Source organism: Aquarana catesbeiana, linkage group LG11 (genome assembly GCF_042186555.1).
Source record: "Aquarana catesbeiana isolate 2022-GZ linkage group LG11, ASM4218655v1, whole genome shotgun sequence".
Taxonomy (NCBI): domain Eukaryota; kingdom Metazoa; phylum Chordata; class Amphibia; order Anura; family Ranidae; genus Aquarana; species Aquarana catesbeiana.
Genome location: NC_133334.1, coordinates 188,085,389 through 188,109,160, shown reverse-complemented (window position 1 = coordinate 188,109,160; position 23,772 = coordinate 188,085,389). Strand labels below are relative to the sequence as shown.

At 44.1% G+C, this 23,772-nt stretch overlaps 1 protein-coding gene across 2 annotated transcripts in view; it reads right to left on the bottom strand.

Moving 5' to 3' along the window:
* Positions 1-23,772, bottom strand: part of RCE1 (Ras converting CAAX endopeptidase 1) — a 228,525-nt gene that overhangs the window by 133,144 nt on the left and 71,609 nt on the right. For both annotated transcript variants that reach the window (XM_073605130.1, XM_073605129.1), the window contains exons 3-5: positions 7,899-7,982; positions 7,728-7,806; positions 7,424-7,591 (exon numbers count right to left, since the gene is read on the bottom strand). In XM_073605130.1, the coding sequence (XP_073461231.1) occupies positions 7,424-7,591; positions 7,728-7,806; positions 7,899-7,982 (331 nt within the window). The remainder of the gene's footprint in view (positions 1-7,423; positions 7,592-7,727; positions 7,807-7,898; positions 7,983-23,772) is intronic.

The window sequence follows — 23,772 nt, the reverse complement described above, 5'->3', positions numbered from 1 at the left end:
ATCTGAAGAGAACTCCTCCTCTTCCCTTACCCCTTTGGGAGGCCCAGCGGCTCTTGTGGTCTTGATCCCTAATTTTGTGGGGCTGTTGAACAGCACAAAAATTATTTTTGATCGGTGTTTCTTCTTGGAAGGGAAAGCCTTTTTCTTGTCGGCTGTCCTGTCCAAGACTGTTTCAATGTCCTGACCAAAAAGAAGATCACCCGAGAAAGGTAAGCCGCACAGATTAATCTCGAAAGCTGTGTCACCAGACCACATTTTTAGCCAGACAGCATGTCTGGCTGAATTCACCAGAGCTGACGACCTTGCTGACATCTTAACTGATTCAGCAGATGCATCAGCCATGTACTATACTACCTTCAGTATCAATGTAAGGACTCCAAAAAAATCTTTCCGTGATGTGCCTGCCTCTATGTGGCTTTTCAGCTTCTCTACCCAGCATTCAAGGTTCCTTGTGACAACAGTGGAAGCCATAGTGGGTTTGAGGCTGGCTGATGTGGAATCCCACGTTTTTTTTTCAGGAGGGAGTCCGCTCTTTTATCTATCGCATCCTTCAGCACCCCCATGTCCTCGAATGCTAGGTGTGTGCGGCAGGAAACCTGCAAGAATGCACCATCTACCTGTGATTTCTTATTCCATACCTCTGACTCCTTACCTTCAAAGGGAAACCTTCTCTTAAGGGTCTTGGAAAAGAAGGGGCCTCTCTCAGGGTCCTTCCATTCCTTCTTTACTGTCTCCGAGAGGATTCTATGGACTGGAAATACTCTGTGTTTAGTGTCATCCAGTCCCTGGTACATTTTGTCGTGAACCGACAATTGCACCTTTTCCTCCTGGATTTCGAGGGTAGTGTAAATAGCTCTCAGAAGGTTGTCCACTTCCTGCAAAGATAGCTTGTACCTAGAGGTTCAGCTATCATCTTCCTCCTCCTCCTTGACTGAATCCCTGAGGGAGGGAAGAGTACTTGCCCCCTCATCACCTGGGTCCACAACCTCCACTGCTCTGGAGGAGAATGCCCTTGGGCTGGATGGTGGATGCTGGGGCTCAACCTGGACTGCCGGGCTCTGTACCAGCATGGACTTGACTGAACTCAGTGAGCTCGTAAGTTCCCGTACTGAAGAGAACAAGTCCTTGTACTGCAGGGACGTTTCCTCTTCAACCAAGTCTTTAATACAGGACCTGCACATTGCCTTCTGCCATGAATCTCTAAGGGGGTTCTTGCAGGAGGGACATTTCCTTTGACTTGGTGGATTTGAATGCTTGGACTTTCCTAACGCTTTTTCCTGCAATGAAGAAAAATTAAACTCACCTAGGGCCCGTAACGTAATTTTCCAACCCCTAGTGCATACCACCAGACAGAAAGGAAACAGTCCCCCGAGCAGTGCAATCCCAACAGCAACCACCCAGTCCACACTGCAGGGTCCGAGTAAAGTAACCTCTGACCGTGCAGCCACAGGCTCCCTGCAGGGAGGATCCAACAAAACAGCAAAACATAAACCTATATGGATCAGAATAAAGGCACCACTGTACCCCTCTTACCTGGGCCTGATCGGTGCTTGGGGCGTCTACTTCTGCCGTAGCTGTCAGTCTCTCCTCCATCTTTGGCAGAGAACGCAGCGGGGTACTGAGAAAACCATCTGGTTTTTGAATTTTCCCGGTCACTGGCGTCATGAGCGAGGGCCGGAACCGGAAGCGCCGGTCGACAGACCCACCCCTTGGTCTCTGCGTTCCAGGTGCTTGGAACCACTAGTGCCACACCCCCGTAGGAAGCTGCGTCATGTCACCCGCTGGCCGGGACCTCGAACTGACATGCGGGACACGCTGCTGACCAGCAGCGACACCCGCCCAGCCACCAGAGCCATGCCAGCCGACCCGGGCATCTTCTGAGCTGAAAAGACGGGGGACTCTGGAACACCCCCGCCCGTACTGGGGGGTGCTGGGATGGTCACTGCAAAAGAAAAGACACAGAGGTAATCCTATACCCTCCACCTTGGAGAGAGCGCAGCTCCCTGGTTCCAGCATGCGCTTCCACCATGGCGGAGGAAACACAATAACTGAAGCCATGGTGGAAAAGGAGGGATTTAAAGGCTGCATGTGTTTCCTGGAAAATGGGAGGAGCTGCACTCTCTCCAAGGTTGTCCTGAAAGGAGATTTGAGAAACGTTGGTCAGCTTGACATGACATTGCTCCCAAACCATAAGTGACAGGGACACCAAACTTGGGGACACAGGACTAGGACACGGTCAGTGGCGGTGCATCCATTAAGGGCGCACGGTTGCCGCCCCCTCTCTCCAGCCACCCCCCCTCTATCACTAATGGCTAGATTCATGCATTGCATGAATCTATCCATGGCTGCGGCCGCCACCCCCTATTCAGGCACCTGGCCCCTTTCGGACGCCGGGTGCCTGAATTACAGCGGCGGTGTATTTTTGAAGCACCTGATTAGAGCTCTAATAGGCTTCAAAAAAGGTGAACTCAGAGCGCAAAGCATTGTTCACCCAGGTGTGTTAGAAAAGCAAATGAATATTCACTTTTCTAACACTGAACCGTCTCTCCGCCAATCAGGTAGCGCAGGTCTGATACCAGTCACCTGATTGGCTGAAAGGACAGGCGCTGCGATTGTACCCCTATCGGGAGGGGCGGAGGCGACGCATGGAGGGCACAGGAGCTGCGGTCTGACCCGCTGCAAGGTGGTGGGCACAGTGGCTGCAACTGATGGGGCACAGTGAGGCTGCAATTGACGGGGCACAGTGAGGCTGCAATTGACGGGGCACAGTGAGGCTGCAATTGACGGGGCACAGTGAGGCTGCAATTGACGGGGCACAGTGAGGCTGCAATTGACGGGGCACAATGAGGCTGCAATCGACGGGGCACAGTGAGGCGGCAATCGACGGGGCACAGTGAGGCGGCAATCGACGGGGCACAGTGAGGCGGCAATCGACGGGGTACAGTGAGGCGGCAATCGACGGGGTACAGTGAGGCTGTAATTGATGGGCACAGTAAGGCTGCAATTGATGTTTTTTTCAGAATTTTTCAGTTTGTTTGCCCCCCCCCACCAAAAAAAATATTTTGAGCACCAGCCACCACTGGACACGGTAGATTACCTAGGCAAGCTGACCGAGCCCAAAATCGGATACGTTATAGTCTAGGTCCCCTCTCAGTGCTCACCAAGTTTGGTGTCCCTGTCACTTATGGTTCGGGAGCAGTGCCATGTCAAGCTGACCAAGATTTCCTATAGACACCAAGGTGTTTGTACTTGCGAGGCACTTTACATACACTCGCGGGTATGTCCGTAATCGCGAGTGTACGTAAAGCGGGGTATGCCTGTATATCCAGCCTTTAATACTACTTTAATATAAAAGATTTATACCCACCCCCTCAACACATCTATAGCTTCACATCCGATTCCCAGTTAAAATACCCTGTATATGTGTCCCCGACCCCTAAAGGCCTAATGGTGACCTCCTGAGTCAGGAATTGCTGACATGCTTCCTGGAAGTGTGGATTCCACCTCCTCTCTTGCTCCCTTAGTGATGTCATCTCTCACATTCACTTGTACATCATTTTTGATATACAGGCATACCCATCCCCCTTTTTTACCCTCTCTATCCCTGTGATATAGGGAATACCCTTGAATGGTTGCCAGCCGATCATGAGAGAACCAAGTTTCTGTAATTCCGAAATCTAAATCCTCCTTGTACAATAGCAGCTCTAGTTCTTGTCCACCAGACTCCTGGCATTGGCGAACATACCACGTAGTTTAGACAGGTCGCATACTATCTCCTTATTGGGTGCCCGCCTAGTTTAAAAGACCCTCTAATTTGTTGGCCATCTTCAGTCCCAGCAGATCTGCACCCTCCTCGTCCCTGCTAAAGAGCTGGTAACTGAGAAGTCGGCCCAGTTCTCCAGGAACCCAAACCCCTCCTTTTTACACCAGTTCCTCAGCCACTTGTTTACTTCCCTAATCTCCCTCTGTCTTTCTGGTGTGGCTCGAGTACCGCTAGCATTTCTGAGAATACTACCTTGGAGGTCCTTTTTCTCAAATTTAGCTCACAAGTTCCTAAAATCGTTTTTTAGGACACTCTAACTTCCTCTGACTTTACCATTGGTGTCAACGTGCACCATGACAGCCAGGTCTTCCCCAGCTGCCGCCCCCCCCCCCCCCCCCCCCCCCCCCCCCCAGTGATCTGTACATCAGATCTGTGACGTGCCGAACTCGAGCGCCCGGTAGACAACATACAGTTCGGCGCTTCAGGTCTTTGTGACAGATTGCCCTCTCTGTCCTTCTGAGAACTGAGTCCCCTACCCCCAAAATCTTTCCTTTCCCTTGGCTTTACTCCCGACCTCACTGGAGGAGTTATTCCCCTAGAAGCTAGGGGAGTCACTCAGCTTCAGCATTGCTGGTCCCTGACTGGTTTCACCAATGTCACGCAACGGGGCATACTTATTGGGATGTTCCAGCCCAGGACCGGCCTCCCTAGCACTTTCCCCTCTATCCTTCCTGTCACCCATCTACTCTGCTTTGGTGCCTGTCCCTCTTTATCTCCACCCGCCTCTGTACTGGCTCCTGCCGGCAGGTGATTAAAAAAAAAGCATGCTGCTGCTACTTACTGTCTTATGCTAGCCATACACACATCAATTTATGAACAAGAGTGTTGGTATGAAAATTATTTGTACATTCGATGAGTGGGCGAATGTTGTTCAAAAATTTCACTTGCTTTTAACATAAAATTTTTAAACAAATGTAATTTCTGAACAAAAACCACATACACTGTCCTAAAGTTTGTTCAAATCGAGAAAAGTTTTCTATCCTGCACCTGCAAATTTTTCCGTCACTGTGGTCGAAAACGAACGTCGATTTGACCCCACTAACGATTAGAATATCAAACAAACATTCCTAAAAGTAAAATTTTCGAAAGAAAAATGTGTTTGTGTATGGGCAGCATAAGTGACATCAGGTGCAGGAGCTTGTATCAAGCTACCTGTCTATGACAAGGGAGTCTGTCATGCATAATATATTACAGTCCTGTCTGAAAATCTGCAAAACAGTGTTTTAGGGGTTTTTAATTTTTTTTTCTTTAAATTTAAAATTTTGATGATGTTGGAGTCATGTACCACATTCAACCTCTATGAGTATATACATCTTTTCTGTTTGTTATCATCAAACTAGATTAGATATTTTGTTCCCTACCCATATACCTGTTTATTTTTATTTACCATTGCATTTACATATTCAAAGAATTAAATTGTCTTTTTTAAACTTTACATATTAACTAAATTATACCCCAACTTTTTTTGAGGTATTTATCCGATTAATGGTGTTTCCATTAATAGAGGATGCTAATTCACTAGTTTTTATTGCAGTTGCTAATAAGGGCCCATTTACACTATCCCAGTTCACTGCACTGTGCTCACACGTGTTGTTAGGGCAGCCCATCCATTTAAAGGGATTATAAACCCTCATGTTTTTTCACCTTAATGCATGCTATGCATTAAGGTGAAAAAACTTCTGGCAGTGACCGGCCCCCCTGTTTTACTCACCTGAGCCCGTTCGTTCCCTCGGCGAAGAAGGGTTCTTCCTCTCTGCCCGGGGTTCTCGGCTCGTGATTGGATAGATTGATAGCAGTGCAGCCATTGGCTCCTCAAATCCAATGATGCGGGCACCAGGGGGTAGGGCTGAGTTCGGCATTCTGTGTCTATGCACGCAAATGCTGGACTCGGGAGCGCGCCCGCAAGGTAACCCCCTGGGAGAGCGCTTCTCCAAGGGGGTTTACTGATGTGGGGAGGACCCGTGAGAGCTGCCGCGGGACCCCAGAAGATGAGGTTCGGGGCAAAACTAACTGCACAGTGGAGGTAAGTATGATATGTTTGTTATTTTTAAAAAAACAAAGGCTTACAATCACTTGAATTGGATTGCCCATCATAACAGACCAAAAATTACATGCAGCATTTTCGGCAGCACTGCACAATGCAGCGCAACACATTAGTATGCTGACAAAGTGAATTGGGGTCCCATTTACAATGAACTGCACCACATTGCACCAATGAGGTACTGCACACATTACAGCATCTCAGTAGTTAAAGCGGACTTATAACCTACCAATTAGTTTTTAGATTGCAAAAGAAAACCATAGCACACAGAAAAAAAGCAACACAAGCAGAGGGAGTATAGAAAAACTTCATAAATTTAAAGTCCTTCTAGTAATCAAATACAGGACCCCAGTCCTGGGGATGTCCACAGTGATCACCAAAATTTCTATGAACAAAAAGCTTGCACAGCTACTTAAAAAGGCCACTGGTGTGCTGGGTACTAGATAGGGTATTGTGGGAAAATACAGCTCAGGGACTAATCCAAACTGTAGGTTGTACAGCAAGGCCTCTTTTTCCTTTAGTGTAACAAGCTAATGTATCCTGGCACTGACCTAAGCAATGTGAATTATCACAAATTCAGCATTGTAATAATTTGATAATATTTTAAATTGCCATCTGTATGTTGAATCATTGACTTATGTGAAGAACCAATTTTTAAAGAATATCCAAAGTCAAAGCATTCTTTTTTATGTTTTTGATAGAGTAAAGGAAGGTTTTTTCTTTTAGTTGCCTGTGTCCAATCAATGAAATATCCCTTCGCATAAGAGGGAAATTTTTCCAAAGCGAGGAAAATTCTCTTGTTGTCCCCACAAGTTCCCCTATTGGAGCACTTCTCCTCTACTACTGTTCTGGTGACAACTTATTTGATTTTCTCTCACTTTTGACTCCAGGTACAATGGTTACTAGGACAAAAAAGAGAATTTCCCTAGCAGCTGCAGAAACAGCAATACCCAGCAGGGGTTCTAACCCTTCCTTCCCCTGAAAATAAAATGTTTTAGCTTCAGCTTCATGTAAACAATTTTTTACAGTTTGGAATATAGTTGCAGGTTAGAATGTATTTGCCTCAAACAAGTGGAAAATTTTGACTCAAATCCAGGATAGCTACACAAAAGGCCTTTTTGCACAAACAACGACTGATTATTAGAAGAAAAAAAACATTTTACCCAAATATGATAAGGGCAGAAAAACTGAGAGGCTCTGGCAATGAAACACTTAACGGCCCCAGTGGTGTGCATCATATGAAATAATGTTCTCTCATAGAAAGAAACTGAACGATTATTTAGAAAAAATAAACACAAAAATGTTTTCAGAAAAAAGCTATCCATTTGACACTTATGCCGCGTACACACAATCAGAAATTCGGCCAGCAAAAGACCGATGAGAGCTTTTGGTCGGAAAATGCGAACGTGTGTATGCTCCATCGGAAGCATACAGCTGACAGAAAATAAGCTTGTGTACGCGGCATTACAGTTTACTTTCAAAGTTATCAGCCTATGGAGTCCATATATTCAAGACTGAAATAAAGACAAAGTTGTACATAGATATCGTGCTATACTCACCAATGCCAAAGAATAATGGACACGTAAAGATAGCTGTCCCAGGGCTAGTACATGGTACTAACATAGGAAGCATGCAGGCCCTGAAGACCAACTCCTCTGTTAGTGGGGCAATCACCTGGTTACGCAACCACCGCATGTCAGTTATGCAGAGTATCCAGAACCTAGGATCTGCATTACCAAATAAAAACAAGATACAACTCCAATAAGTATTACAGACAAGATCAAGCAAAATGCATTACAAATTTTGCTCAAAACACTGATTTTCTACAGATACTGCAAACTGTAAATATTGGAAGCCGCTTACCAAAAGCTACTTTCAAGCCATCAAGGAAGTCCCAAGGACAATCCATAGAGAGCTGGACAAGAGGACCAAGGAACAATATCTGTATATCAGGGCAAAACAATTTTTTTTTATGTTAATATAGGCTTTTGGCTGACCTGAATTGTGAAATGTTGATTGCTCTATTGTACTCACCATGGTTAATAACAGAGGTAACACTGTAGCTGTAAGGATGCTTTCAAGACGGAAACCCATAAGGGAAAGGAAAGCTGCATCTGTCTGGAGATATTGAATTAATAAAACATTTTTATTATACAGTAGAAAGAAGAAAAAAAAAAAAAAAAAAGGGAAAGAAAAAAAAACAAAAAAACAACAACACAACACACACACACACACACGGCAGTAAATGTGACACTTTAACAATAGCAATAACTGTCCTTTAAAAGGCTCAAATATACCAATTGTTAATAAAGTTTATAACACACCTTTTTTTATCCTTGCGAAAAAAATATATATATATATTTTTTTAGAAGTTAAAATTTAAAACAGCGTCCTACAAAGCAGGTCAGCCAAATATGACAAGATAAAAAAACTAAAAAAAAAAAAAACTATGTTTTATCTCCCAATATCGACTATTCCTGGGGGGCAGTCATATGTGTTTTTGAAAAATATAATGTCAATTTCTATTCCCTATAAAGGACAAGAGCAAAGGAGAATCGAGAAATTCTATCCAGGGAGCCCATACTTCCCTGACATTTGGGTAATTTTCATTTGCTGTGGCTACCAACTCTTCCATCCACATTATATTTTTCAATTTCCAATATCTGGGAATCAACAGGATTCGAAATACTTCCATTTAATTGCACCAAATCGATTCTGGTATCATAGAGAGGGGAGCTACCTCTGGGGTCCTAGGCCACATCTTACCCGTGATCAGATGGCTAAGCTGGAATATAGCCAACCAGCACAGTTTTAAGATTTGACAGGACCACAACACATGTAGATATGAGCCTCTTCACTCCCCGCACCTCCAGCATAGATCCGGTATAGCCTTATTAATCTTATTTTAAAAAGTCGGGCATCTATACCATCTAGTTAATATTTCATAGTTTCTTTCCTGTGAATGGGACGCTCTAGTGGATTTGAATGTAAGCGTAAAAGCTTTATCCCAGTCCTCCTGAGCCAGACTATAGCCTAGTTCCCTCTCCCAGTCTTGAACATAATGGGAGCGGTCAGGAAATGCATGAAATAATAGAGTACCATATATTTTAGATAAGGCATGTGAACACTTTGAGCCAGAAAGGCACAGCTCCTCAAACATGGTCAGATCCCCATGGTGCCATTCCTTAACCTGCCCCTCATTAAAGGGACGTAATTGAAAATATTGCAGCCATTGTCCGCTAGCGAAACGGGAGAGAGAGCTAAGCGCTCCTAGTGATTTCAAGCTCTTCTGATCAATCGCCTGCCATATATGCAATGGGCATAGTGATTGCCAACAGAGAAATCCCCTGTCTGACAAGCTCGGTCAGAACCCTGGGTTGCCCTATATTTTGTAATGGCCTTGTCCCAGATATATAGAAAATAGGAAAGTAAAAGCGTTAGCTGAGCTAGAAGCGGGCGGTCACTGGGCATCAACCAGGGGAGGGAGGTCAGAGGTACAGGAAATAAATCCAAGGGAGACCCATTGTTTAACAAAGCCATGGTGAAACCAATCCAGTACCCTACTAAGTACTGCTGCAGTGTGGTATAGTTCCAGGTGAGGTAAGCCTATACCACTGACATCTCATCTCTTTACCATGATATCATATTTAAGTCTAGCTACGGATCAAGGCCAAATGTATGCAAGTAGGATGGACCGTGCCAAGCAAAAAAAATTAAAGGATGACTCCGAATCGAAATGGTTTGAAAGATGTAAAAAAAAAAATCTAGGGAGGATGTCCATCTTCAAGATGGACATCAGCCCAAACCAGAAATGTCTCATAGGAGACCATCTCTTACAGGATTGCCACATGATGGTCAAGAGCGGGCAATAATTCAGCTCATATAATTTATGAAGTTGTGTTGGTATTTGTACTCCTAGTTATTTTATAGAGTGTTGTGCCCATTGAAATGGGAATTTGTCCACAAGAAGATTCTGAGTACCTACAGGAAGGAAAATGTCTAGGCAATATGATTTTGTTGCATTAACTTTAAAATTGCATCCACCGGGGTCCGGACGCCATCTTGAGACGTGCTGTGATGGAGCTCCGCTGTCCCGGACAGAATCCACAGCCATCCTGCTCCAGCACTCACGGAATCCCCCACCAAGCCCTCAATCCAGGTCCCTGGGCATCCCCTGAGCAGACCCCTGCCTGTCTGGATAATCCCAGCCATCCGCTCGCCCTACTGTCCGGCCCGCGGCCGGCTCCATCCGCCATCTTGAGGCCTACGAGGCCTGCGGATCCTCCGCGCTCGGCTGCCGCGCACAGTGGGACAGGCGGCAGCGCCTTCCGAACACACCCGTGGCGGCACCGTGGATCGGGAGGTGAGAATTTGGGAGACCTGGGGGCTGCTGGAGATACCCTGCATAGGACTGCGCTCCGGAGACAGAGGTGAGGGGCGGCCATCTTGCCACACCTTGAGCCCATCAGTAGCTCCCTCGTCCCCCCTAGGCCAGATCCAAACCCCAAGACATTACAAAATCCCCCCGCTCGCGGGGGGGTGGACCCAGGCTGCGGAATTAGGAGACTTACCCACTAGAAACAACCCTATCCCCATATCCAGGTGCAGAAGCCATCTTGCTACACCCACGCAGGCCAGACTTGCTCTCTACAGAGACGCTGGAGCTGCCCAGCAGTTGAGACAATCTCCCAGGGTCCTTGCATGAGATTCCCCACACTACTTCAGAGAGTACCGCTCTTTACATTGCAGTCAGGGGCAGCCATCCTGCTACACCTCATAGACTGGTTCTCCAAAAGTCCTAGGTGTTTGATCTTTACCCCCACTAGGTCCCCTGTACATCTCATCGGGCAACATGTAGTCCCACAACAGATTCGGAACAAGCTATTGCCCTAGGATAGGGGTGATAAAGTGAACTAAAGTCATAATCATAAATAAGTGGGGGCGCATGCGAGACGCGATGCAGTTCACCATCCGTAATTAAGAATTTCATCGATTCAGCGAGGATTTAACACGCACTGTAAGGATCAATTACCTTAAATAATTATATTTTTTATAAACATCCCAGCAGTTCATACTAGTGCATGCCGTTGGGCAAGAAGGCGTTCAATCGCCGTGCGCAAAAGCACTCTTTAATCACATACCCACTGCGCAATAAGGAGCAGAATAAAATGATGCATAAAGGCACTAGTTTATCGCCTGTACAGTCCCCTACAACTGCCATTGGCCCTCCACATAAGTCTTCTTCAACACAGAGCAGTGACCTCCCCTCTCAGATCACAAAAGCAGATTTGGACTCCAGCTTAACCAAGATCTACGAAAAACTAGTAGACAAAATACAGTGTGAACTCCAAAAAACAACAAACACACTCACACAAGAAATAGCAACCCTGGGAGGACACACAGATGTTCTAGAAACCAAACATGATGAGTTATCACTTGCATACAACGATCTTACAAGGGACTTTGAACTGTTAGCTGAAAACCACTCAAAATTACAATCTCAAGTGGAAGATTTGGACAATCGAAACTGTAGGAACAACCTGAGGATTCGTGGTATTCCAGAGTCTATCACCGAACTTACGCCAGCAGTATCCAAACTGTTCCACAATCTCCTTCTGGATTTACCTCCATCCTCATTTGTGTGTGACAGAATTCATAGGGCCTTGCGTCCTAAACCACCCCCAGACAAACCTTCACGTGACATTATTCTATGCATGAAATACTTTATCACAAAAGAAAGCATACTAAGAGCATCTAGAAATATGCATAACATTGAATTGGATGGAACACAAATTCAAATATTTCCAGATATTTCACAAGCTACCTTGGAAAGGAGACGCAAAATGAAAGAGATAACTTCAGTATTACAATCTGCTCACATTAGATACCGATGGGGTTTTCTATTTAAATTAACAGTACCACACAATGGCACCATTTATACAGTTTTCAACATCTCGGAAGGTAAAGCTCTCCTGGTAAAGTTGGGTCTCCTAGACCCAGGTGCAGTTGCAAGGCCTCCTATCACTCCTCATACCTCATCTATCTGGGCCACCCCAGCCACGCGTCGTGGACAAGGAAGATGGCGTCCATTATTCAGAAGTCTGGATGCCTGAAGATAAAGCTGTCGCATACCTGCGGCTGAAAGTTCACCCTTCTTCTGGATTTTTTTTTCTTCTCTTCCCTCGCAAGGTTCAAAGAACAATTTTTACAGTTCTAAAAATTTACAAGTTTTGAAGTTTGATTTACTGTGTTTAGTAAAGCAGTTCTACACCTTTACAAGGTATTGGGTGGGTATATCAAAGTTCCTACTATACGATCTTATACATTTAACTTTTTTTCTTTTTTTTCCCCATTTATGATGCTTTTTCTACTAATTTTTTCTACATATGTCACAACATGCTCTTATATTTTTGTCTATAGAATGCTCGCTGAGGCTGATCTGCTCTGCCTCTGCTAGTTTGTTCCCCTACTCACAAAGGACTCCAAAAGCATGGTTCGAACAGTGGATACATTTCTACGACTGATCCTGCTATCCATTGTTTTAATGGTGGATTCTCCATTTGTGAGTAATGGACAGTATTGTCCACAACAATATTATTTTCGGTCAGGCAGTGCTTCTCACCCTGACCCCCAAGCTATAAATAATTTTTCTATTTCTATTATGATGGTGCATTGTTGTGCAATGCAGCACTGTTATTATCTAGGAGTTCATTATTTCTAGGGTTCTACTGTTCAGGTACTCAAAACTCCAGTGTTCACATGTAGAAGTATAATATATTATTTGATATAGAAAGGTCAACAAGAAAATATGCAAGATTTTGATGTATATTTCGATATATTGTATTTATGAAGATATAGATGGCAACACAGTGATCTCCAGATTTTTCTGTCTCAGGTAATTTTTCTTTATTAATGTTATCGTTGTTAACCATATTACTAATACCACACCGACTTTGCCATATGCTCTGCCGTGGGCCTTGTGATCCATTGCCACTACTTCATAACCATCATCGCTTTCTAACACCAATACAATGGGTCTTAGGGTGACTTCTCACAATGCCCAGGGCATTAATTCACCTCAGAAGAGAAAGAAAGCTTTTCGCCACTATAAAAAGATTGGGAGCGGATATAATCTTAATGCAAGAAACTCACTTCACAACAAACACCCTAAATTTTTTGACAAAAGTTTCAGCCAACTTTATTGCACTACTTACAAAACAAAATCTAGGGGTGCTGCCATATTTATTAGGAACTCAGTGGTTTTTAAGTTTCAGAATGTCTTTAAGGACCCAGACAGTCGTTATTTGATTTTGAAAGGCTCAATTAAAGGACATTTGGTCACCATTGCCTCAGTATATGCTCCAAATGATGCCCACTCAAACTTTTTCAACACATTTTTTGATACCCTAGACAATTATCATTCCGCACATCTAATAGTGGGTTGTGACTTCAATTTAGCTGCTCATTCGGCTCTGGACAGAAGCAAAGTTGTCCTGTCTTCTAAAGCTTTCTAAAGATTTTCCCAATCTTTGAACAAATCACTATATAATCATCAATTAGTAGATACTTGGAGAGCCCACAACATAGGTATCAAATCCTACACATTCTATTCCCACCCTCATAACAGCTTCGCTCGACTTGATTACATCTTCTGCACCCCAATCCTACCTGCCAAATCCTCTAAGGCAGATATCCATGCATGTCCTTGGTCTGATCACACTCATGGCAAATAAACGATTCCTTGCTCACAGATCCATCAAGCAACCAACAAATTCTATCTCACCTTGAGCAATACTTTGCACATAACGTAACACCAGACATGTCTCCTACAAATATCTGGATGGCGCATAAAGCGGTAATGAGAGGCCATCTGATAAATATTGCCCCAATTAAAAACAAATCCAAACTTGCAGATATTAGATCCCTCACGAAATATCTAGATCATTTATATCACAGAAATAACCAAAACCCATTTAGTGACCTTTTTAAACAGATTCAAGAGAAACTCACAACCTTAGACACATTATTAGCATCGGACACCGAAAAGGCCCTCAGATGGTCTAAAGCCAGATTCTTACTCAACAGCAATTCATAATCTACCATGTTCGCTAGAAAACTTAATTAATCTACGAAACCACCCCACACATACAAATTAAGGAACCCATCCGGAAATACGGTGTCCCATCCCAAAGAGGTCATGAAACTGTTCTTAGACTTCTATAAAAATCTTTCCACATCACAATCATCCCCCAAACAGTCTTCCCTGGACTGGCTTAACAACATTACATTACCCACTCTTTCCAGGGATCAAATTGAATCTCTCAATGCCCCTTGTACAGACATAGAAGTTTGCAGAACCATTAGAACTTTAAAGATATCCACAGCCCCAAGCCCAGACGGCTATTCCACTTTCTACTATAAAAAAATTGCCCCTACCATTACCCCACAACTTACTAAACTGTATAATAATATCTTACAAGGCGGCCAATTCCCATCTGAAATGCTATTAGCTAACAGGTCCCTTCTTCCCAAACCAAATAAAGACCACTCCACGCCTCAAAACTACTGCCCAATATCAGTTATTGACAACGACTTAAAAATATTTGGCCGTATTTTGGCAGACAGATTATCGGCTGTTATCTCTCCATTAGTTGATCCTGATCAAACAGGGTTCATTCCTAACAGACAAATAACAGACAACATACGACTGACCACAAATATCATTCAAGACTCCAACATACATTCCAAATCCACATTACTATTCAGTTTTGATATACACAAAGCTTTTGACAGCGTTTCCTGGTCATATCTTGACACTCTACTCCCCAAATATGGCATCAACAATGAATTCTTAAATGACTTTAAGACTCTCTATCACAACCCATAAACACGTATCAAACTCCCAGGCAACAACTCTGAATTTTTCCCCCTGACCAAAGGTACCAGACAGGGTTGCCCCCTCTCCCCTCTACTTTTCGCCCTCGCGATAGAACCCCTTGCTTGCGCTATTAGAAACAACACAGACATTAAAGGATATTTCAAAGGATCCAAAGAATACAAGCTAAATCTCTACGCAGATGACGTGCTTCTGTTTATAACCGACCCTCTTATCTCCCTACCCAACCTAACTAAAACCCTTGCCATCTTCCACGACCTGACAGGTCTGGGTGTAAATATATCTAAATGCTCAGCTTTACCAATCAATATTCCCCCAGCCTTCACTTAAAGACAAATTCTCATTCAATTGGAATGCGGATTTGTTTAGCTATCTAGGTATCCAGATTACACCTTCGTATAAAACGTTTTACCAAGTTAACTACCCTCCCTTATATAACAGTATTAAAAATCTACTTAAACTTTGGTCATCATACCAGGATTCATTCTCAGGCAGAATAGTGGCGGTAAAAATGATATTACCCAAACTTTTTTTTTTTTTTTTAGAGCCCTTCCTCTTATTCTACATAAAAAAACCATTAGATTCTTTACAGAGAGAGATCAGCAAATTCACATGGCTAAACAAGAAACCCAGATTTAGCTATTACCTTATGTTTAGACCCCAAATAAAAGGAGGCCTCAGCATTCCTAACCTTTGGCTTTATTATCTATCGGCCAGATTTACCCAATTAGCCCAATGGTATGCCCCTTCACTCCAAATCCCTTGGCTCCGGTTCGAGAAAGAATCTATCCTACCCTACAATCTACAAGGACTTCTCTGGTCCAAGACTATCCCACCACAAAAAATAAGACCCTTAAACCTCATCGTCACTCACACCCTTCAACTATGGAACAGACAAGTCTCTAAATTTAAGTTATCCTCTGACTTTCCCCCATTGGCTTCCTTTCTAGGTTACCCTCGTTTTCCCCTCCCAGATAGAGCTCAAGATCAAAACTTTCTAACGAATTGGGAGGCGCATGCGCGCGAGCGTCGGAGATGGCCGCATAATTCCTCCGCGCCGACGGAACCAAAACTCCGGCCTAATAGTGCACAAAGCGAGCGGGGACATGGCTCACTTACCTCCCCAGGCTCCAGATTGTCTCGGGAAGCGACTGGTAATGTACCGTTCGGTAAAATCCAAGCCCAGGAGCCGGCAGCCCCATAAACCTCCTTCCGGCCCTGGCAAAGGGAAATTTAAAATGGCGCCTGAGCCTCCAGAGTTGGATGATGCCACGCAGCTTTCTGCTGAGGATCCAGCGTCTCCTGCAGATAGCCTGCATCAATTTCCCACAGATCTGCGGAGCCCTCTCCCTGCGGACCCCGATAACTTGCTGGACAAGTTCCGCAGCATAGTGAGGGACGAAATCACCACAGCCTCCCGCAAGCTCTCTTCAGACCTGGTGCGAGGCCTTAAAGAGATAGGCCACAGCACCAATCAACCAGAGCAATGCATGGACCTGGCTACCACAGTGTTGGAGGGTCATGAGGAGGTTGATAAAATGGCAGCTGAGCTTGATAAGATAAGCTGGAGGACGCAGAGAATAGGGCACGCAGGAACAGCATACGCATTTGCGGTATCCCAGAGGTTATTACTGACCTACAGGGCACAGCCACTGCTTTCTTCCAAGAATTGGCTCCCAAGATCCCAGTGGAGAGGCTCGAGTTCGACTGTATTCACAGGTCCTTGGCACCTAAATCCTCAGATGCCCTCCGAGGGATGTTATCATTAAATTTCATTATTACCGTACCAAAGAGAAACTTTTACAAGCTGCAAGATATCAACAAGACCTCTCTTTTCAAGGTAACTCTCTTCAGTTGTTTGCTGACCTATCTCCGGTCACTATAGCCAGGTGGCGAGGCCTTAGACCCTATCTTCAAGTCCTACAGACGCAGGGGATCAAATACAGATGGGGATTCCCCTTTAAATAGTCTTTCTCCCACTTGGGTCGCCAGTTCCATGCTACTTCCCCATCTGAGTTGAAGCGTCATTTTCAAGATCTGCAGTTGGACCTCCCCTTGTCCCAACCTGATGCGTCATCATCCTCTTCTAGGCCGGGACCATTCCAACCTCCTCGACAATCCTCTCAATGTACTCAACCAGGATCCCAAGCGCTGAGAGATCTACAGGCTCAACGTTTCCATAGGTCTAACAATGGTTGAAGGTACTTTGCTTACATTTTTGTGATACCTGATTTTTTTTCTTATCACCTGACCATATGCCGCGACCAATGACTTTTGTTTATTCACTGGAGTACTACGCAGAGCAGTTGCGAGCTACCTGGAAAGCCCCCTCCCGATTTATTTGCACCCTGCTTTGTTTTAGGTCCTCTGCCCTGGAGTTATAACTGAACACTCTACAGTAGGCCGCCCCATTTGTGAGATGGCGGTGGAGAGTGTTGATCATTATCTTTATGTTTATTACAGTGGCATGGACCCTGGCAGGACCTTTTGACCCCTCTCCACACGAAGGATAACTTGAAATCTGAATACTGACCCTTTTTTGGGGGGGGGGATTTTTATGGTGTGGAGGGGGGGTAATGTATTCCTTGCATGGGTAATTTTTCTGGTTCACCAAGCTGGTTGTGGCCTCTGTTTCTGCGCAGCAGTTCTCCACCTCTGTTTGGGGGTTTGGCGGAGCTGCTGGTGCGGAGCGGTCGGGCCGGTCCCCCTGGTTGCCTGAAGGCGGAGGCAGGTTGGCTCTCATCGCCGAGTGCCCAGGGGTTCCATATAGTTATTACCTTCATAGGTTTTTATAAGTATTTGGTTTTCATTGTCTAATTTGGTTCTAGTTAACTGTCTCATTAGATACTTTTTTTTTCTTTTTTTCCTTCTCTATTAGATTTTGTGCACAATATATTACATCTGACTACATTGAAATGCAATAGGATGGTGGTTCTGTCGGATCACTGCTCCCCCTCATGTGTTGGCACTTGGCTAAGATGGTTTTCTTGGCCAATGTTCCACCCCACTGTGGGTCCTACAACCCACGAAAAGAAGCATTTATATCTTTAAGGCTTGCTCTTCTCCGAGTTTTCCTCAATACACTTATTTTTTCTGTCTTGCTCTCTTCTCCCCCCCCCTTCTTGTCTCTTTTCTTCCCTGCCCCCTCTCCCCCCCCCCAGTCCACGGGGTGTATGGTTGGAATATTGTATAGGAGTATCCCTCCGTACAAATGACCCTAAATTGGTTGTCCCTGAATGTCCAGAGCATGAACTCCCCCCCCAGAAACGGGTCAAGGTTTTTAAATACCTCAAACAAAAAATAAATAGACATTGCATGTCTGCAGGAAACCCATTTTTCTTCCTCCTCATGTACTAAATACTTCGCGGCGGATTATCCCCATGTTTTCTTGGCAAATGCGCCCACTAAGCAGAGGGATGTCCTGATCGCTATATGCAAAACTGTCCCATTTACTTTGCAGTAAACAAATAGCAGATCCAAATGGCAGGTACCTAATTCTCCAGGGTACTATCCAAGATACCGAGGTTACGATTATGACTTATTATGCCCCGAATAAAAACCCGGGGCCTTTCCTGACCCATGTCTGTGCCTTGTAGAGGTCCCATCAGAGAGAGGTACACTACTTTTGGTGGGTGACTCTAATGTGACATTGAACCCCTCCCTGCACAATTACCCTTCGGATCACAAACTCCTTTCTCCAGCAGCTAAAACATTTTCACATTCACTGCAAAATCATGAGTTAATAGATGTCTGGCGGGAGTTTCACCCCCTGGGAAGAGATTATACTCACTACTCCCACCCTCACCACTCCCACTCCAGGATTGATCATATGTTCGTCCTTCGTAAGCACCTCCCCTTAATAGAATCAATTTCTATCCTGGCGGCCCCTTGGTCGGATCATGACCCCATTCTGACGGTTTGTAATTCTCTGCTCAGTAGACTACAATTCTCCCCCTGGGTGATGAATGAATCTCTTTTGTCCTACAAAGCAATTCTTAATGACATCCATAAAGCCTCTCAGGAATATTTTAGCTTTAATTTAGGATCAGTTTCGTCTCCCGTCACCTTGTGGGAAGCATATAAAGTAGTTCTATGAGGTCACATTATTCGTCTAGCATCTAAGCGCAAAAGGGAGAGGGCTCAGGCTCGTCGCGATTTGGAGTCAAAATTGGAGGCATTATCAATGACATTTAAGCAATCCCCCACCCCCATTAACCGCAAACTTTTAGATAAGGCCCGTACAGAGCTAGATTTGTGTTTGATGGAGGAGGCGGAACGCACTCTACGCTGGGCCCGGCAAAAATGGTACGTCAAAGCCAACAAACCTAATGTAATGCTAGCCAATAGACTGCGAACTTTTGCCCCAAAATTCGCTCCCATTACATTGCGCACCCGCCACAACACTCTCACCGGCAATCCCCAGCGAGTTTTGGAGGAATTCCGGTATCGCCTTACTAAACTGTATTCTGCATCTGATCATTCTTCCACCCAAGGCCTTGACACCTTCTTGACAAGTCTATCTCTACCTTCTCTATCCAAATCCCACACATCCCTGATGGATCTAGACATACAAGTCTCGGAAGTCCTCCAGTGTATTAAGGAATTGAAGGTAGGAAAATGACCCGGCCTGATGGCTTTACGGCACTTTATTATCGGAAATTAGCAGATGTTATTGCTCCTCACCTAAAAAATATGTACAATTCATTTAAGGAAGGTCGCCTTTTTACACCTAACCTGCTGACTGCCAACGTCGTTATGATCCCTAAACCAGACAGGGATCAATCTCGTGGGTTAACTTTAGGCCAATCTCATTAATTCATATTGACATGAAAATCTTAACCAAAATCTTGGCCAACCGCCTCAATTCCTTTCTACCACGCTTGATAAAAAAGGACCAGGTAGGCTTTGTCCCAAGAAGACAGGCTGGTGAAGCTATAAGACGTCTCCTTCAAATACAGCATCTTGTCCATAACAGGTCCCTGGAAACAATGTTTTTGTCATTAGATATCAACAAAGCTTTTGACACATTGCCCTGGCCCTACCTGATACAGGTACTTAAACGCTATGGTTTCGGCACCTCCTTTATGCGTTGGGTTTCTGCTATCTACGATTCCCCCCAGGCCAAAGTGAAATACTGTGGGTTCGAGTCAACTATCTTCCCTATTAAAAGAGGTACCTGTCAAGGTTGCCCACTTTCCCCGCTCTTATTTATCCTGGCATTGGAACCCTTGGCAGAGGCCATCCGATCCCATCCGGATATAGCGGGGGTAGAAGTGGCGGGTGCTCCGCATAAGTTATCACTATTCGCGGATGACATCCTCCTGACCATTACTAAACCAAGAATCTCCCTCCCGAATTTGCTTTCTCTTTTGGATACTTTCGCCACCTTCTCGGGCCTTTCTGTCAATCCCGCCAAATCCAAAGCAATGTCAATCAACCTCTCTCCCTCTGAGTTGGGAGCCCTGCAATCTGCATTTTCCTTCCAATGGCTAGAATTATTACCCTACCTTGGGATTCGGCTTACCCCAAAATACTCAGGCCTATATCAAGCCAACTTTCCTTTATTGTTTTGAAAGCTGATGGCTATGCTCTCCTCCTGGTCCACTCTTCCGTTGTCCTGGTTCGGAAGGATTGCGACTATCCGTATGACTTATCTCCCAAAGTTGCTATACTATTTTCAGGTCTTGCCGGTCCAGGTCCCTTCCTATGTGCTACGCATACACCAACGCAAAATCATGCAATTTATTTGGGGCTCTATAAAGCCTAGAATTAAACGGCAGGTGCTGTACGCCCGAAGGATCAATGGTGGCCTCTCGGTTCCCAATTTATATGCTTACTATACAGCAGCGGCTATTGCCCCACTATCTCACCTTCATGAGAAACAACAAATGCCGCTATAGGCCACTATTGACCTGATGGACTCGCACCCGATACCATTAGCCTCCCCTCCCTTGGCTCCCTCGAGCCCACGTCCGACCAATATAGGCCCATGTTTGGCCCACTCTCTCTGTTTATGGGACTCGGTCAAATACTCTGCGGGCTTAATCTCTCCCCATCTCCCCCTGCTTTGCCTTCTTCAGTGTCCACTATTTCCATCTGGATGCGATAACCCACGGCAATTTACGTGGTGGACTGAAAACGGCTTTATGGATGTCCATTCTATGCTTACCCCTACCAAGATCATCCCATTTGCAGTCTTACATTCCTCCTATTACATCCCCCTTTAGGGAGCACTATAGCTACATACAAATCTGGCATTTTCTCCAAACCCTTACAAAATCTCAACCAACCCCCTATACATTAACTCCCTTCGAAAGCCTTTGTAGATCATGGCCCCACTCCTCGGGTTTGATCTCTTTAATATATACAGCTATCATAGGCTCCAAAAGACCACCCCTGAGATCATAACATCTCCAGTGGGAGGCGGAACTGGGGAGGAGACTGGACCGGAAGTCATGACTATCGCATTGTCTAAATGCTCGCAAAATGTACTTTTCTTGCAGAACGCCTATAAAGTGCTTTATAGATGGTATTACACCCCGGCCAGATAAGCAAGTTTTATCCCAACATATTCTCCCCTATGTTTTCGTGGGTGTTCCCAGGAGGGTACGATGGCACACATTTGGTAGCAATGCCCCAAGGTATGTAGAGTATGGGTTAGAGTCTATGCATTGCTCCGTAACCTCTTCAATATCAATATAAAGAGGGACCCTTTTGAAGCAATTCTGGGGAAACCAATCACAGAACTACTAAGACCAGAACGCCAATTGGCATCTCATATTTTTACTGCAACTAAATTAACCATAGCAAAGGCTTGGAAATCTCCGGCTCTCAGCTTTGAGGCAGTCAAAAACCACGTAAATGATATCATGGTTAATGAAAAGTTGACGGCTATGTTATCAGATACGCATGTTAAATCTCCTCGGACCTGGCAACCGTGGGTGGCATATTCCCACCCTTCCCGTTTTGATTCGACATTACTCTCTCTTTAGTATGTCTCCACCCTTCCTACCCCGTGGACTTCCCTCTCCCCTCTTTTTCCTTTCTCTGATTCTTCCCTTTCCTTTATCCTGCACACTTATTTCACCCTCTTTCTGATCTTCTCCGTCCTTATTTCTCCTTCTTACCTTCTCTTTTCTATGTCTCTATAGCCCATAGATTAGGTCCTGCTGGGCTCGGACACATGATGTGAAACAAATTATGAATATATATTGCCTTTCTTTATTTCCACAATGATGAGTCATATTTTACATTTATCTTTATTGTATTGTTTCTTACCGCAAATGTTATATACAGTTCTGTAGTTATATCTGCAAAGTAATGGAGCTTAGTGTTGCGCCATACTATTAATGTATGCTGATCTTAAAAGTTTCCGAGTGTAATTTTGAGTTCTGGTGCATATCCTATTGTCTCAGACTACTATTATTGAAATATTCTAACCCACCCAAACTATATACGCATGTTGTGTCCTACATTGTCTTTTTGTATTATTGTGTTGATTTATATGATCAATAAAACCCTTTGCATAAGAAAACTTTATAACGAATTGGAAGTCACATAACCTAACACATTTAAAATTGCTCTCCCACAACAATTCATTCCTCACTTTCTCCAGTCTACAAATAAAATATATGATTTCCCACCAACTGAACTAGAGAACTATACAAATATAATACAATTCTATCAGAAATATCACTTACACTCCATCCCCCCTATACACAATTTGTACAAATTTGTATCTCCTCCCCTCGTGATAGTGGTTTAATCTCCAAAATAAATAAAAGTTTAAATGAGACCAACATGCCTGAGAAATCACATCCCATGCTACAATGGGAATCAGATTTAAATACCTCATTTACTCTTGATCAATGGGATACTATTTATACAAATCTCCATAAATGTACCAAAACAACCTCGATCAGAGAATCAGCCATCAAATTGCTCTATAGATGGTATCTTACCCCCGCTAAACTTAATTCATTTTATCCCTCACTATCCCCACTCTGCTTTAGGGGTTGCCCCTCTCAGGGTACACTTTTGCATATCTTTTGGGATTGTCCCCACATAAACATTTGGCATAAGGCTAGCATAATCATTGAAAAAATATCCGGTAGAAAGATTTCTTACACCCCAAATCTGTCTTCTATTCTCCCCTATACAGGATATTCCAATGACTAGCACAAGGCTAATCCACACATTCCTCAGCTCCATTCATTGGGCCATAGCCTTCAATTGGCACTCCACAATGGTACCTTGGCCTCAAATTCTCAACCGCATGACGAACATCAAACTTTATGAAAGAATTCACCACACGTTATATGACTCTATGTCACTTTATCAAAACAATGGACTCTCTAGGATACCACCTATCAGATTTAGAAAAATTTCTATTTTATTTTCTTAACCTCCTCTTAACATATATGTAATTGTCCTTTTTTCTTCCCTCCACGACAATACTCTTTATTGGCCTGATTATGACACTGTGCATTTTTTCATCTCACTAACCACAATCCTTTTTTATTTCCTGTACAACATTCACTGTTAAAGATATTTGTATACATACCTGTACCATCACTGTAATTGTTTTATATCTTGACCTTTTACATAATAAAAATCGTTTGTAAACAAAAATAACTTTAAAATTGCTCGGGGTACCAAAAAGTTCTAGTTCCTTTAAAAAGGACCATTAGTGGATTAGTGATATGAAGTAAGAAATCGTCCGCATATAAACGGATTTTATATTGCTTATCAGCAATGTCCACACCCTGAATTGAGTCATTAGCACGTATAGCCATCGCCAAGTGCTCCACTGCAAATATGTAGAGAAGTGGCGAGAGAGGGCATCTTTGGCAGGTCCCATTAGAAATTTGAACAGGGCCCGAGAGCAAGCCATTTACCCTAATACGAGCTGTTGGGGCAGGAATATAGGGCCATTATTTTATTAATCATGTCCAAAGGTAAACCTATTTGCTTAATTATTGATTTCAAGAATACCCAATCTAAACGATTGAG